The sequence below is a fragment of the Nesoenas mayeri genome (assembly GCF_963082525.1).
Source record: "Nesoenas mayeri genome assembly, chromosome: 25".
Taxonomy (NCBI): domain Eukaryota; kingdom Metazoa; phylum Chordata; class Aves; order Columbiformes; family Columbidae; genus Nesoenas; species Nesoenas mayeri.
Window position 1 is genome coordinate 5,470,849 of NC_137549.1, and position 16,163 is coordinate 5,487,011.

General features: G+C 62.7%; 1 protein-coding gene across 1 annotated transcript; it reads left to right on the top strand.

Annotated features, from left to right (window-relative positions):
* Window positions 1-12,871: 12,871 nt before the first annotated feature.
* PLVAP (plasmalemma vesicle associated protein) lies at window positions 12,872-15,644 on the top strand (the record flags this gene model as incomplete). Its single annotated transcript, XM_080359192.1, has 6 exons — window positions 12,872-13,249; window positions 13,563-13,653; window positions 13,828-14,417; window positions 14,815-14,938; window positions 15,466-15,544; window positions 15,638-15,644. 6 exons carry the CDS (start codon window positions 12,872-12,874, stop codon window positions 15,642-15,644), a joined length of 1,269 nt encoding a protein of 422 aa, XP_080215318.1.
* Between the last annotated feature and the right edge of the window lie 519 nt (window positions 15,645-16,163).

The window sequence follows — 16,163 nt, forward strand, 5'->3', positions numbered from 1 at the left end:
AGCGCTGCCCTCCCTTTCTCCGTTGCTTTTACTCATTTATAACCACCGAGGGGGGGGACACGGGGAGTGGGACCCTTCGGCCATACCCCCCGGGGACAGTGGGACCGCTGGGACATGGGTGACAGTGGGGAGTCCCTATCACCCCGTCCGACCCTCAACCCCCGCCCCGTGCGGGGCAGCTCTTGGTGCTCAGTCCCCGGGGACCGCGGTGCCGGTGGTGCCGGCAGCGGAGTCGCGGCCCCCGTGGGGGTTATTTAAATAAAATAGAATCAAAACGGGGGTGGAAGCCAATAGGGGAAGGGGCTGGGGGGGAAGGGATGTCCCCTGCCTGGTGGCAGGGGGTCCCATGTGCCCGTGCCAAGGGTGCCGGGAGCATCCGCTGCATCCCTGCCCTGCACCCCCAAAGGAAACACGGGCTTTCTTTTTTGGCGAAAAACCCGAGGATGGGGATAAAAAGCCCCCCCTGTGCTCTTGGGGGCTCGGCGGTGGGTGACATGCAGGGGACACCAGGTTTGGTGCCCTTGAACTTCAGCGCGGCGCCCGGATGGACCCGATGCTGCACCTGTCCTGCTGCCACCCACCCGGCGGGTTTGCCCTGGGACAGTGTTTTGCCCCAGGTACCTTTTTCTCAGAAAAAAGAGCATTTTTTACCCCCCCTCCACAGCACAGGGACCGACCCCCCGCTCCCGGGGCGCACGGGGGCAGCGAGCGAGCGGCGACAGCAGGAGCGTGCGGATTTGTACATTATTTATTACGAAATACAGTTGTGTGTACACCCGCCTGGCTGCTGGGCTTCTCCGGGGGGTGTCCAGACCCAAGCAGGGGGATGCAGGGACGTGTACCCCCCCTCTCCATCACCTCCCACCCCGCACGGTAGCTCCGTCCCGGCGGCTCCTGTTTGCCTTGGGCCCCGTTCAGCATCTGGCAGCAGTGCGGGGGGGACCAGTGCCAGATCCCTGCGGCCAGGGGACGTGGCAGCGGGGGGCGGGGGGCGCCCATCCAGCCCTGTGGTCCCCCCAGCATGGGGATGCACCAGATGCAGGAGCTGAGCACCCACTGGGTGACCCCAGCCATGTCCGTCTGTCCCCTACAGAGGCACCGGGGGGAGTTTTGCAAGCGCCCCCCGCCCGCCCTGTGCCCTCTCCTGGTGGATGTTGTAATGGAATAAGCTGCTTTTATAAGGCCACCCCCCCCCCGTCCAGCTCCCGGGACAACATTTCCCTTTTACAACACAGTTTGGCCCAAACGCGGCATTTTTTCACCCTTATACTGGATGCGGCCACTTGCGAGATCAAAGGGGACACGGGGCACCCGGGTGGGGGGGACACGGTGGGGCGGGGGGAGTCTGCCAAATCCAGGCAGGATGGGACTCGATATGGGGACATCGGGTGGGTGACACCACAAGGCAGGGCGGGAGGTGGCACCTGAGACAGCAGGACCCCCCAAACCAAGGTGCTGCGTGTCCCGCCAGGACCGTGTCCCCCACTGCGGGGGGGCTGGTGATGGGGGCTGTGCCAGGGGCAGTGCCAGCAGCAGGATTGTTTTCCACCATCTGCTTGGCTTGGTCCAGGGCAGCTGCTCCGGCCAGGCAGATGGAAGCGGCTCCCGCAGCTCTGCTGCTATTTATGGTGGCGGGAAGAAAAAATAATGGGGGGAAAAATGGTGAAATCAGCCACAGTGCAACATCACCATGTGCTGAGCATGGCTTCCCCCCACCGGCCCCATCTGCATCCCCGGGACCCCCAACATTGCACCCTTGGGGATCTGGGGGCTGGGAGGGCCAAGGATCCACCAGGGGCTCCCCTCGGTCCCACGGATGGGGGGATGGAGGGAGGGACATGCAGGGATGCGCCGGGGTGCGGGAGGTCCGTGCTGGGTGTCCAGCCCAGCCCCACATTCCCGAGGGCTGGAAACCTGCCCGGGGTCAGGGGCTGGGCTGGGGGGCTGCAGCCAAACCCTCGGGCTCATCATCCCCCCAGGGCGGGGGATCCTCTGGGGAACCCCCTTCCCGAGGGTCCCACATGCTCCAGCCCCAGGGACAAGGAGCAACTTGGTCCCCGAAGGTCCCCAGCCAGACGCGCACCCCACCTGGGTGCTGTGGAGCATCATCAGGGACCAAAATACCCCCCCCCCCCGGCCCCTCCCGGCTTCCAGGCGATGCTGAGCTGGGCTGGTTGCACAGTGGAGTGTCCAGGGCTGCCAGCTGGGACGCTTTTGCCTCCAATTCTCATAATCGTTAGCAGAAACCACCGGCACGCGGCTCCGCATGGCCCGTGGCGGCTCCAGAGTGGGGTACCCGGGGGGGAACCCCGTATTGAACCCAGAGGCTGCGGGGTGAGGAGCCCAGAGGAGTTTTTGGCAACAGCTGTGGTGTCGAAGCCACTTTTGCTTTTGGGGTTTTATTTGGCACGGGCAGCGATCCCAGCTCAGCCCGCGATGAGCAGGTGGGAGGATGGGGCTGGAGCGAGAATCCCCTTGGACACCCCCACGGCTTTGGGCAGATGATGGCGCACGGGGGGCCCAGCTGTGGGTTTTAGGGTGGGTGACATGTGGGGGAAACGCTGCCCTGCTCCCCACTTGCAGAGACGGGGATGGAAACCTCCTGGGGTGGCTGGCAGGACCGCGGGATGCAGATGAGGGGACACGGAGAGCCCCCCCGTCCCTTGGGATGGCGACAAGAAAGGCAGGTGGGGTGGTCAGAGGGGGCTCAGCTGCTTCTTTTTACCCCCCCGGCCCCCCATCAAAAGGGAATAAGAAAAGTGAGGGAGAGAAAAAGGAGCCAGGGAGCAGCTCCCGTCCCGCCCCGCCAGCAATGAGGGATGGCCGGAGCCCAACGTAAATGAGCGGGATGGTGTGTCGGCACATCGGCACGTCCTCCGGTGCTGCCGGGGCCCCCGCGGCCGGGATGGGGCTGCTGATTGTTTATCCCCCCCCCGACAGCATCCCCGCATTGGGGTGCATCGCCCCAAAACCCCCAGTGTTCCCTGGGGAGGAGGGGAACGGGGCTGCGGGAAGGGGGTGACTCTGCGCCCCACGAGCACGTCCCAGCGTTGGCCGGGAACAGAAGCTGCTCTGAGCAGCAGCCGGGAGCTGGAAACGGCCTTGGGAAGCTGCTTGTTCTCATTCTCTTCTCTTTTTTTTTTTTAAATAATGGAAAATATAATGACAGTGCCTAAATTAAAATAATAGAAGAAAGCAGCCAAAAAGCCAACCCAAAATAGGAGAGAAACCCACGTTTCAGGCTGAAAGGAAACAGGCACAGGCAAGGGATGAAAGGGAAAAGTGGAGGCGTTGTGCCTGCCCGGGACATGGATCTCAGCCCCCCCGAGGGGCTGGGGGGGCTGTGCTGCCTGACCACCCCCCTGGGGCTGAGCGGGGCAGGAGCTGCCCCCGTGTGCTGACCCCAGCCCCTGGCAGCCCAAAAAATGTGCCCCTGCACACCCTGTCCTCACTGGCATCTATGCTTTGCTCCACACCCAGCACTGCAGCTACAGGGGCCATATCCTGCTGGGGGGCAGGGGACAGAGGCGTCTCGTCCGCTCCCTGCCCTGAATTGGCACATCCCTGGGGACCCCAAATCTGAGTATCCCTGGGGACCCCAAGCCTGAGCATCTTCAGGGATTCAGAGCATCCCCAGCGAGCTCAAACTGCAGCATCCCTGGGGACCCCAAACCTGAGCATCCTCAGAGACTCCAAATCTGGACCATCCCTGGGAACCCCAAACCTGAGCATCTTCAGGGATCCAGAGCACCCCTGGGGACCCCAGAGACCCCAAACCAGAACTTCCAAACCCCAGGGACCCCAAACCCAAGCATCCCCGGGGACCCCAAGTGTGAGCATCCTCTGGCACCCAGAGCATCCCCAGAGACCCCAAACCCTGGGAACCCCAAACCCAAGCATCCCCGGGGATCCCAAACCGGAGCATCCCGGCGTGTCCAGCCGCGGGGGGACACGGGAGGTGCCAGCTCCGCGTCTGTGCCGCGATGGCGGGGCCGGGCGGGATCCAGCTGCCGAATTCCAGGCCGTCTGGCCAAGAGCTGCGGCCCCACTCCTGGCACTCCCTGGATAACCTGCCGGAGCAGGAAAACAAACAGCCCCTGAACACGGATGAGCTGGAGGAGAGAGACCCCAATCCCTCCCAGAGCAGGGGCACTGGGACCTCTTGCTGTGATTACCTTGGGAAAGGGGCCTTCAGAGACCAGGATTTGGGGGAAAAACAGAGGGGAAAGGGAAAAAGGCTGCCCGGAGCACTGACGCTCGCTCTGCGAAGCCGGGACCCGGCGGGGCGGCCGCGCTCCATCGCGCCGGGGTGGCTCCGGGGCAGCCCTTCGACGGTGCACATTCCTTTCTCAGTTGCTTTTTCAATATATTTTTTTAAGAGTTGCATCTCAATATCTCGCTGTTCAAAGTGAGCTGGTTCTGGAAAAAACATCCATTCCCATTTTTCAGGCTATTTTTGAAACCTTTGGCCTCGGTTCCTCTTCAGGCTCCAGACCATAAATAATAATAACAACATATTTAAAGCCTTTATGCTGACAGCTCGCCGAATCTGCCAGCACCTTTTAATTCTCCAGATGCTGAAAATCTGACTCAAAAACTTGAAGTTTGGTAAATATGTTGTGTGTTTTTAATTTCACAGCCATTGGTTTTTCTATCACATGAAGCAGCAGAATAAAAACACTAAAAGTGGAGCAGCTATTTCTGGAGCCGGGGGGAAAGGTGCTGTCCCCATGTGCCAGGATGTGGCCGGAGCATCCCTGGGGACGGGTGTTCTCAGCTCCCTGGCACAGATGTGGTGACAGGGACGGTGGCACCAGCACCAGCTGTGAAAACACAGGAGCCCCCCAACCCTCCAGTTCCCACCCAGCCTGGGATGCTCATATTCCCATATTCCCACATCCCAAATCCCATATTCCCACATCCCATATTCCTGCATCCCACATCCCACATCCTATATCCCTGCATCCCATATCCTACATTCCATATTCCCACATCCCATACCCCATATTCCTACATCCCATATCCCATATTCCCTGAAGCCATATCCTATATTCTGTATTCTCACATCCCATATCCTTCATCCCACATCCCATATCCCATATCCCTGCATCCCATATCCTATATTCCATATTCCCACATCCCATACCCAATATTCCTGCATCTCATATACCATATTCCCTTAAACCATATCCTATATTCCATATTCCTACATCCCATATCCTTCATCCCACATCCCATATCCCATATCTCTGCATTCCATATCCCATATTCCCTTAAGCCATATCCTATATTCTGTATTCCCACATCCCATATCCTTCATCCCACATCCCATATCCCATATCCTGTATCCCTGCATCCCATATCCCATATTCCATATTCCCACATCCCATATCCTTCATCCCACATCCCATATCCCATATCCCTGCATCCCATATTCCCTTAAGCCATATCCTATATTCTGTATTCCCACATCCCATATCCCTGCATCCCATACCCTATATTCCATATTCCCACATCCCATATCCCAATATCCTGCATCCCATATACCCATATCCTTTATCCCACAACCCATATCCTGCATCCCATATCCCACATTCCATATTCCCATATCCTGCATCCCATGTCCCATATCCCACATCCAGCATCCTCCCATCCCATATCCCATATGCCACATTCCACATCCCAAACCCCATATTCCATATTCCCATACCTTTAATCCCACTTTTCATATCCTGTATTCCTGCAACCCATATCCCACATTCCATATTCCTGCATCCCACATCCCATATTCCATATCCTTCATCCCATATCCCATGTTCTTCATCCCATATCTGGCATCCCGTATCCTGCATTCCACACCCCGTGTTCTATATTCTGCATCCCATATCCCATCGTCTCCATCCCACATCCCATATCCCCATCCTACATCCTATATCACGCACCCTATATCCAAATATCGCACCCCCTCGTGTCCCACAATCCACGTCCCCGTCTCCTCCCAGCCCCACAGGGGACAGCGACAGGACCCGGGAGGTGCCTCCCCTGTCCCCCCAGGTGCTGCGGGGGGGGGCAGCAATGGACCGGCCGCCGCTGCCTTCGCTGGGGGGACATTTCCCTGCTGAGAAACGCAGGGAATGCATCAAACCCCCGCAGGATTTTAGCACAACTCCTGGGGGGGGCCCTGAGCTGGCTCAGCCCTGTCCCCCCCGTGGCACCAGCTCCATGGGGTTGGGCGACCCGCAGCACCTCCCGAGCGCTGCCCGTCCCTGCCCGTCCCTGTCCGTCCCTGCCCGTCCCTGCCCGTCCCTGCTCGTCCCTGCCCGTCCCTGCCCGTCCCTGCCCGTCCCTGCTCGTCCCTGCCCGTCCCTGCCCGTCCCTGCCCGTCCGTGCCCGCTGCAGGCAGCGCGCGTTCTCAAATCCACGTGATTTCCAGGAAATCCAGCCCCCTCTTGCAGAACCGAAACCGCCGGGTTTTGGTGCAAAGCTCAGTGTCCCCCGGCCCCGCGCAGGATGGCGAACAAGCCGGCGTGGGTCACGTACGCGGCCGTGGCCATCGGGGTGGCCGCCGTGCTGCTGGGGGTGACGCTCCCCTACATGCTCTGCCAGCAGGACACGCGCCCCGTGGTGGCCGGCGACACAGCGTGGGGGGCGATGCAGCTGGAGGAGGCGCTTGCCACGGTGGCCCAGTTGCAAGGTGAGTGCTGGGGGGGGGGGTGGGGGTCGGTGCGGGGACAGGCGACAGCCCAGGGGACACTGTGATCCCCATTCCCTGGGACACCCTGATTCCCTGGGACACCCAGATCCCTGTTCCCTTGGTCATCCTGATCCCCATCTCGTGGGACACCCTGATTCCCTGGGACACCCTGATTCCCTGGAATACCCTGATCCCTGTCCCCTGGGTCATCCTGAACTCTGTCCCCTTGGCCACCCCGATCCCTGCCCCCTGGGACAGCCCGATCCCTATCCCCTGGGATACCCTGATCTCTGTCCCCTGGGACACTCTGATCCCTGTCCCCTGGGATACCCTGATCCCTGTCCCCTGGGATACCCTGATCTCTGTCCCCTGGGACACCCTGATCCCTGTCCCCAGTGTCATCCTGATCCCTTATTCCCTGGGACACTCCGATTCCCTGAGACACCCTGATCCCTGTCACCTCAGTCACTCTAAGCCCTGTCCACTTGGTCACCCTGATCCCCATCCCCTGGGACACCCTGATTCCCTGGGATACCCTGATCCCTGTCCCCTGGGTCGCCCTGATCCCTGCCCCCTCGGCCACCCTCATCCCCAGCCCCCGGGACACATTGATCCCCAGGCTCTGGGACACCCAGATCCCTGTCCCCTGTGTCACCGGACCTCCCCGCACTGTCATCTCCCCACAGAGCAGAACCAGCTGCTCAGGGCAGAGGTGGCCCGGCAGCAGGAGCAGCTGGAGGTCCTGCAGATCATCAGGTGAGCCCCATGCTCCCCCGCGCTGTCCCCAGCCCTGTGCTCTGTCACCGACTGTCACTGTCCTCACCCCAGGGACAAGATCCAGCTGGAGAACGAGCGCCTGCAGAAGCAGCTCCAGGGCACAAGGAGCGAGGACTTGGGTGGGACCTGGTTCTGGATCCTCCTCGTGGCTGTCCTGCTTTGGATGTGGCTCCGCTGAGCCCCACAAGCCGGGACCACAGGCTCCGCTGATTCCCTGTCCCCTGGTGTGGGGCAAGGACAGACTGTCCCCATCCAGGGTCTGGGGGTGGCAATGGGTGCGGTGTCACCTGTTCGCTCCTGTCCCAGAGCCACCTACACTGACCCCCTTGCTCACCAAATTCACCCTGGTCACCATGGGGACACCCTGGGGAGATGATGTCCCTCCATCCACCAAGGGCTGTGCCTAGGGCAAGGGAGGACACTGGGGCACAGGCTGGAGGGGACAGAGACACAACTGGGCTGCCCTGAGTTGAGATGTCCATAGATACTTTAGAGTTAACTAAGTTCTAACCTATTTCCATTAAAACCTTGCGAAAACCCAGCACTTTGTTGCCCTTGGCGACCTGGATCCCCAGCCCTGCTGCACGGGGGTGCTGCAGAAACCCCTGGGGCAGACAGCAGCCTCAGTGTCCCCAACACCCACCAGGATGCCAACTGCATCCCCACTTGTCCCTGCGCTGTCACCCACAGCTGGGCACAGGGACAGCGCGTTGTCCCACGTCCAGCACAAACAAAGTCTATTCTGGGCTGTGACCTGCGCGAAACCGCAGCCCAAAGCGGCGTTTGGTGAGAAATAGAATAGAAAAGGAAAACAAAAAACCAACAACAACCCACAGGCAGCAATTATGGCAGCCCAGGGAGTGACCTGCACTGGGGATGCTGCCACATCCCAAGCAGCCACCACCGGAGCGGGTGAGCGTCCCCAACCCGCCATGGACCCCGCGGTGCCCAAAGCCACCCTGAAGGTGCTGGGGCTGTGCGCGGCACTGCTGGTGCTGGTGGCGGCAGTGACGGTGGCGGTGGCGGTGATGGTGTGGCGCTCAGAGGCGCTGGGGAAGCTGCAGGGCTGCCGGGAACGGGCGGCGAACGAGAGCCGGGAGCTGGGGACCCGCCTGGCCGAGCTGGAGCGGGAGCGAGCGCGGCTGCAGCGCGCGGCGGCGGCGGGCGCCGAGGCCGGGGATGCTCTGCGCAGGGACATCGCCCGGGCCCGCGGTGACACCAGGAAGGTCAACGCCAGCCTGGCGTCCTGTCGGGAGCGGGCGGTAGGTGCTGGGGGGGTTGGGGACACCTGGTTGTGGAGAAGGGGGGTTCTGAGACACCTGGGGGGTTCAGCTGGAGAACAGGAGCTGCAGGGAGACCTTCTGATCTCTGAGCTGCCTGAAAGGAGCTTGGAGCCAGGGGGGTCGGGCTCTGCTCCCCAGGAACAAGTGCCAGGAGCAGAGGAAACGGCCTCAAGTTGCGCCAGGGGAGGTTGAGGTTGGATCTGGGAACAATTTCTTCCCCAAAGGGCTGTGGGGCATTGGAACAGGCTGCCCAGGGCAGTGCTGGAGTCACCAGCCCTGGAGGGCTGGACAGACGGACATGAGGTTCTCAGGGACAGGGGGTAGTGCTGGGGTGGGTTATGGTTGGAGTCCGTGATCTTGAGGGTGTCTTCCAACCCAAATGATTCTATGATCCAGAGAGCAAAGCCCAGCTGCAAAGATGAGCTGGAAAGGGTGATAAGCAGCCTGTGGGTGCACAGCCACCTCCCTGCATGGGACACCCCAAAACAGGACCTCCATCTGCCCCCGGTCCCTCGGCACAGCCCTGCTCCCGCTGTCACGGCTCTTCCCAGCCGTCACCCAGCTGCTCTGCACACGGGTAATTACCCCGTCCCAAAGCGGCTGCGGGGGCCGGTGCGGAGCTGCTGCTTCTCTCCTCCCAGGTATTTTTAGCTGCCGCCCCGGCTGGGAAAGGGCCCGGCCCCGGTGCCGCGGCACAGCCTGGAGGAAGAGCCGGGTCCCGCCGCCCCTCCGGGCTCATCCGGCTGAACAATGGTCTGGAGAGGCTGGAAAAATGCTCCCGCTTCCCGGGAATGGGGCTGGGAGTGGGGCTGGGCTGTGCAGCCGTCAGGGACGCAGCTCACGCGACCTCTGTCCCCTCCCTGGCCCCGGGGATGCCACCCATGGGGTGCTTGAGTGACCTGTGACATCCGCAGTGCCCCAGCATCCTCCCCAGGATGGGCGGCCCTCTGGGAAAGGATTTTCCCTAAATCCATGTCCCAACTCCTTTGAGAAACATGATGGGGCCATGTAAAGCCCCCAGGAGCTTGGGGACAGCTTGGGGACACAGGGCAGTGATGAGGAGGAACAGGGCTCTGCCCAGAGGACACTGTCCCCTCCCTGTCCCCACACCACCATGTCCCCTCTCCCCAGGCCAGGCTGGAGGTCAATGTCACAGCGCTGGGGGACGAGCTGGTGACCCTGCAGCGCGAGCGAGCTGAGCTGGCCCGCGGCAAGGCAGCTCTGCAAGGTGAGGTCTGTCTGTCCCCTGCATCCACCTGTCCATCCCCTGCATCCATCTGTCCAACCCCAGGGAGCAGCGGCATTGGGTACAAATCCTGCGTCACCCCACACGAGGGGTCCCGCAGCCGCACGCCCTTTGGGGACCGTGCCCGGTGGGTTCGGGGTGTCAGGGTGACCACGCTGTCCCCTCGGTCCCACAGCGGAGCTGGCGCGGGGTGAGGAGCAGGCGCGGGGGCTGCGGCAGCGGCTGGACGAGGTGACGGAGCAGCAGCGAGCGCTGCGGGCGCGGGGGGAGCAGTGCCAGGCCCGGCAGAGAGAGCTCGAGGACACCCTGTAAGGTCCTTGTCCCCTGCCATGCCACCCCAGAGCATCCCCCCAAAAACCCCACACTCAGCCTGACTCCCACCCTCCGTCCCCCACACCACCCCGCCCTGTCCCTCCCTCCCCATGGGGACCCTCCGTCCCCCATCCTGAGGACAGGGACACCGCGTCACTGGCTCTGTTGTCCCCACAGGCGGGACTATGCCACCAAGCTGGACGCGCTGCGGCGGCGGACGAGGGACCGAGCGACCGGGCGCAGGTGCCCCCCGTCCCGGTACTTTCTGTGTGGCCGGTGGGGGGGACAGCCGAGGAGGGGGTCACCACACTTCCTGACATATGCCATTGTCACCGGTGTCCCCAGAGGAGCAGGACGCATGGGCCATGCAGGGACTCACTCTCTGCTCCCCCATTCTTTGCAGGAAGGGCTGAAGCCCGGCAGCCCCCCAACCCCTGCGTGTCCCGACGTCACCGTGTCCCGATGTCACTGCGTGTCCTGATCCTGCCACCTCTTGTGATGCCGCCGTGTGTCCCGATGCCACTGCATGTCCCAGTGCCGCAGCAGGACAGCCAGACCGGAGGGGTTGGACGTTCGGCTTTTGAGCAGCTTGAGCTCAACCCAGGGATGGTTTTTCCCACCTGGGGGGTTTAAAGCCACATTCCCAGTGAGCTCCAGCAACTGGGAACTCTGGGCAGGTGTTTGGGCAATAAAAGCTGCTCTGCTCACCACGACGTGTCCCCTGGCTGTCGCCACAGCCCTATGAGCCGTCACACCCCCCCGCAAGGCTTTAACCCCCAGACACCCCAGGGGACAAAGCGGGGACAGGGGGCACAGGGATCAGCAGCTGCTGCTGTTTCCCAGCCGCTTCCCAGCATCTTTGGTGCCGCTTTGAAGAAGGTTTCCAGGAAAGTTTGCCGATTTTCCTGCCACCGCGGTATCCTGTGCAGAGGGCAGGCAGCGCGCAGGCATCCGGCCCCCCCGGGCATCGCCCCCACCACCCCCTGCGCCGGGCGCTGGCATGGGGCTGCCGGGCAGTTTCCAGCTGAAAGTATCTCTGCACACTCTGGAAATCGTCCCCAACTGGTTGATTTGGGGCTCCCCGGGCTGCAGATCCCATGCGGGGCAACACCAGCCCCATCACAGCACTCCAAACCCGGGGGTTCCAATGCGGAGCCCCCAGCCCTGCAGCAATTTGTAGCCAGGCAGAGCCGTTCCCATGGCCTGACCTCAATGCACAGCGTGGCAAGGATTAATCATAGCCAGCAGGTTAATGGGGAAATGGGACAGAGGTAGGGGCTGCGGTGCCAGGGGGGAGCGGGTGCCCCCTTGGGATCCCCAGTGACCCGGGGAGGCTGCGGGGAGCCCTTGGGGGGGCTGCCGGGGGGAGCATCCAAAGCCACCGGGGTCAGGGGTCTGGTGGAGCCCCGGGAGGGTCCCCGCGGGGGGACCGGGGGTGACTCACCGTTATTTGCAGCTCAGGAAGGAAACGGCAGTAGCTGAGAATGGATTGGGGACCGACACCATCCCGGCCATCGCAGACACTTCCCGGTCCCCGGGGACCGCGGCGCAGCCAGAAGGCAGGAAACGGCGAGCGAGCGGCTCGGGGTCAGCGGCCCCCCCTGAGCATCCTGCAGAGCTGGGGGGGTCCTGGGCACAGCCGGCCCCTCTGCCACAGCACAGGGCTCCTGTGGGACCGGGACAGGGTGGTGGGGGCCAGGGGATCCGAATGTGCTTCAGCTCAGCCCAGATCCAGGGGGGCTGGTTCTGCAGCCCAGACCCCCCCTCTGTGGTCACCAACACCAGTGCAGCAGCGGAGACCAGGAGCAGTTCCCTATGGCAGGACGGTGGCTCTAAGGAGTGACAGCACCCACAGGTGCCACAGACAGAGGTTCCCAGTGGTGGCTTCATCCCATGTCACCCACTCCAGCCCGCTGCCGCCCTACCTGCCAACCAGGGCCTGGCTGCATCCTTCCCTGCCCTCATCCTTCCCTGCCCGCATCCCTTCCCTGCCCGCATCCCTTCCCTGCCCGCATCTTTCCCTGCCCACATCCCTTCCCTGCCCGCATCCCTCCCTGCCCGCATCCTTCCCAAAAGGCACAGGAGAGCAGACGTGGAGCATTGGTCCCCAAGTGCCACCCACCTGGTGAGCAGCAGGGTCCCGCCACTGTCCCCCCATGACGACGCGGTGCCAGGACCAATCTGGGGTGTGCGGTGGGGGCAGTAGGATCCTCCTCTGGTGGGCTCAACCCCCAGGCTCCCCCACCCTGCCAGGGGCTATTTTGGGGTGAGTCTGTCCCAGGGGAGCACCAGACCCCGGCACAAGGGTGGGGGGAGCGGGATCCCAGCCTTCGCCCCCTGTCCATTAGCAACCGGGAACAATAGTCGTCCCGCAAACAGAAGCTGCATCGTGATAACCCGGCGGGTTGGAGGCATCCGGCACGGCAGGAAGGAGCCCGGCAGGAGGAAATATTAAATAGAGCAATATAAACACGGCGGTGGGAGCCAGCTCCGCCCCGGCGCGGCTCCCCCCCCTTGAAAGGGGCTGCGGTGGGGTGGGGTGCGCAGAGCACCGGCGGGATGGAGAAGAGCAGCTACGCCATGGCCAAGTTCAGTTTGGAGCCCAAGGACCCGATGCCCAAGCGGGACTGTGGGTTTTACATCAAGTACATCTTCCTCTTCACCTCCCTCATCCAGTTCCTCATCATCCTGGGGCTGGTGCTGTTCATGGTGTACGGGAACGCGCAGGGCGGGACGGACACCCACCTGCGGGTGCTGGAGGAGCAGCTGCAGGACCGTTTCAACAAAATCACCATCCTGGCGAGCAGGAACATGAACCTCACCCGCACCCTCAACGCCACCCTCAAGGAGAAGCAAGGGCTGCAGGTCCTGGCCCAGAAGGTGCAACGGGAGCTGGAGAAATGCAACAGCACCCAGGCACCCAACCCCATTGCCAAGGTAAGACCCAGGTGGGGCAGCGACCCACCTGTGGGTGCTGGAGGGAGCTGGACCTTGCTGCAGCCCCACGAGGTCTGGCAGGGATGGGGGGAGATGGGGGTGGGCAGAGCCTGATGGTGACGTGCGCCCCGCTCCCAGCGCCAGGGGAGTTCTCAGCTCTGGCATCCTGGAGCCAGCACCCCCCATTCTCACCCTCCTCCTCCTCATCCTCCCCAGCCCCCAGCTCTTCAGCACTGCCCAGGGGGAGCAAAGCGATGCAGGGGGGTCCCTGCGTGACACCCTGACCTCCCTCCTCTTCCTCCCCCCACGGCAGCTGCAGGAGATGGTGATGATCATCTCCTATCAGAAGAGGAAGCTGGATGAGTGCCACATGACCATCAGCCTCATCAATGCCAGCTGCAGCGGTAAGGGACCCCCCCAGTGCCCCCCAACACTCCCACCCCCTGGGGACCCCCAAACACCCCTCAGGGACCCACCACAGACTGTGCTGGGGGGTGCCCCCTCCCCAGAGACAGCAGTCACCCCAAGATGTGGGTCGGGAGATCACGCACCCCAATCGTGTGTCCCCCCCCATGCAGCCGAGAAGGCGCAGCTGCGGAGCCAGCTGGACAAGAGCACCCTGAACAAGAAGGACCTGGAGGAAAACTGCCGCAAAGCAGGCGCCACCCTCACCAAAACCACGGAGGAGCAGAAGAGCTGCGAGCGGGAGCTGGTGACCACCAAAACCGTCTGCGAATCCACCAAAACCAACCTGGACCTGCTGAAACACGAGTGCGGGTCCCTGCGGTCCGACATGAGCTACACGTTCCAGCGCATCAAGGACATGCTGAGCCCCTACAGCTGCAGCACCGTCCACGAGCAGCTCAACTGGCTGACGCAGCGCACGGAGGGGCTTTTCCTCTGGCAACAGGAGCGAGAAACCAAATATGTGGGGAAAAGCGTCTGCGACATGAACCTGCTCCAGTGTCGCATCAACTGCTCCGGGGAGAAGCAGGAGCTGGAGAAACGGCTGCAGGATGCGGAGAAGCAGGTGAAGAGCGGGCAGGAGGAGAAGAAGCAGCTGCTGGTGGAGAAGGAGCGGCTGGGGAAGGAGCTGGAGGAGAAGAGCAAAGTGGCGGTGCAGGCAGGACACCTCAGGGAGCAGCTCAGCCTCTGCATGGGCTCCAAGGTGAGGGAGCTGCTGGGGCGCAGGGACATCCCCAGGCACCCTTTGTGGCCGTGCTGGGAACACGCGAGGCCAGACATGTACATCTTTCTTTTGCACTTGCACAAACACCCCTTTGTACGTGCATCTTTCTTTTGCACATTCTTTTTGACCACGCATTTTCTTTTGCACATCTTTCTTTTGCACGTGTGCTTCTGCAAACACACTTTTGCACATGCATTTACTTCTGCGCATGCAACTTTGCACGTGCATTTTCTTCGCGCTTGCATCTTTCTTTTGCAAACTTCTGCACACACAATTCTGCGTGGCCACGGGGTGCACCCCAGGCAAGGACAAGCCATTGGGGCACCCTGGGGTGCCCTTCATGCCAGCATTGACCCCCCCACTCTCCCCTCCACAGCTGGACACCTTCTTTGACCTGACGGGCTCGCGGGTGCCGCTGGGCAGCGGGCGGTCGAGCCCCTTTGTTAACACGGGCTCCTATGCAGATGCTCTGCAGAACCAGGGCATCTTCGGGAACATGGGTGAGTCCTGGAGGGGGGGACTTGCTGGGGGTCACTGTCCCCCCATGGTCGGGGTCACCGTCCCCCCATGGTCGGGGTCACCGCCCCCCCCCCCATGGTCGGGGTCACTGTCCCCCCCCCATGGTCGGGGTCACCATCCCCCCATGGTCAGGGTCACCGTCCCCCCATGGTCGGGGTCACCGCCCTCCCCCCATGGTCGGGGTCACCGTCCCCCCATGGTCAGGGTCACTGTCCCCTCCCCCCATGGTCGGGGTCACCGCCCCCCCTCCATGGTTGGGGTCACCGTCCCCCCATGGTCAGGGTCACCGTCCCCCCATGGTCAGGGTCACCGTCCCCCCATGGTCGGGGTCACCGTCCCCCCCTCCATGGTTGGGGTCACCGCCCCCCCACCATGGTCGGGGTCACCGTCCCCCCATGGTCGGGGTCACCGCCCCCCCCTCCATGGTCAGGGTCACCGGCCCCCCCCCCCCCCCCCCCATGGTGGCTGCGCCCAGCCCCGCTCAGCCCCCACTGCTCCGCCCCCCCAGGGAAAATCAACGTGGAGGAAATCCAGCGCACGGTGCAGAAGATCATGGAGCAGTACACGGCCACCCTGAAGAACCCCAGGTGAGGGGCGGGGGGGGTTGGTGCGGGACCCCAGCAGGTTGGGGGAGGCAGGTGGCAGAGGGTGCCAGGGGCCTGATCCTGCGCTCTCCGCAGCGGCTAACGGCGCCCAGGGGCTGGAGGACACGACCAGGAGTTGCTGCCCACGGCACGGATGGCAAACCCCAACCGGGAGCGAGCAGCCGGCACCGTAACCACCGTCCTCCCCCACCCCAGGGGGGCCACCAGCATGGCCGGGGGCCAAGGCCACCCTCCCTGTCCCCTTCCCTGAGCCCCCACACTTGCCCCCCCCCCCCACGCGCATGTACCCGCATGCTTGGCGACAGGGCTGTAAATACAGGCGGCCCTGAGCACCGGCACAGCTCGTCACACGTGTGAGCGGGTGTCTATGGCCGGGATGGGGAGCGGGAACGTCCCGTCCCGGCTTCTCACGGCCCTTTGGGAACGGGAAGCGCACGAGGCCGAGCGAGCGGGAAGCCCTTGGCCACCGAGCCCCCGGGGCAGGTCGGGGGGGACAAGGGACAGACAGGGTGATAAATCACCAGCTGCCACTCGCTGATTTACGGCCCCGTTTCCCCGCTCCTTCCTGTGGAAAGAACCTTTCCTGCCCGCCCGCACGCCA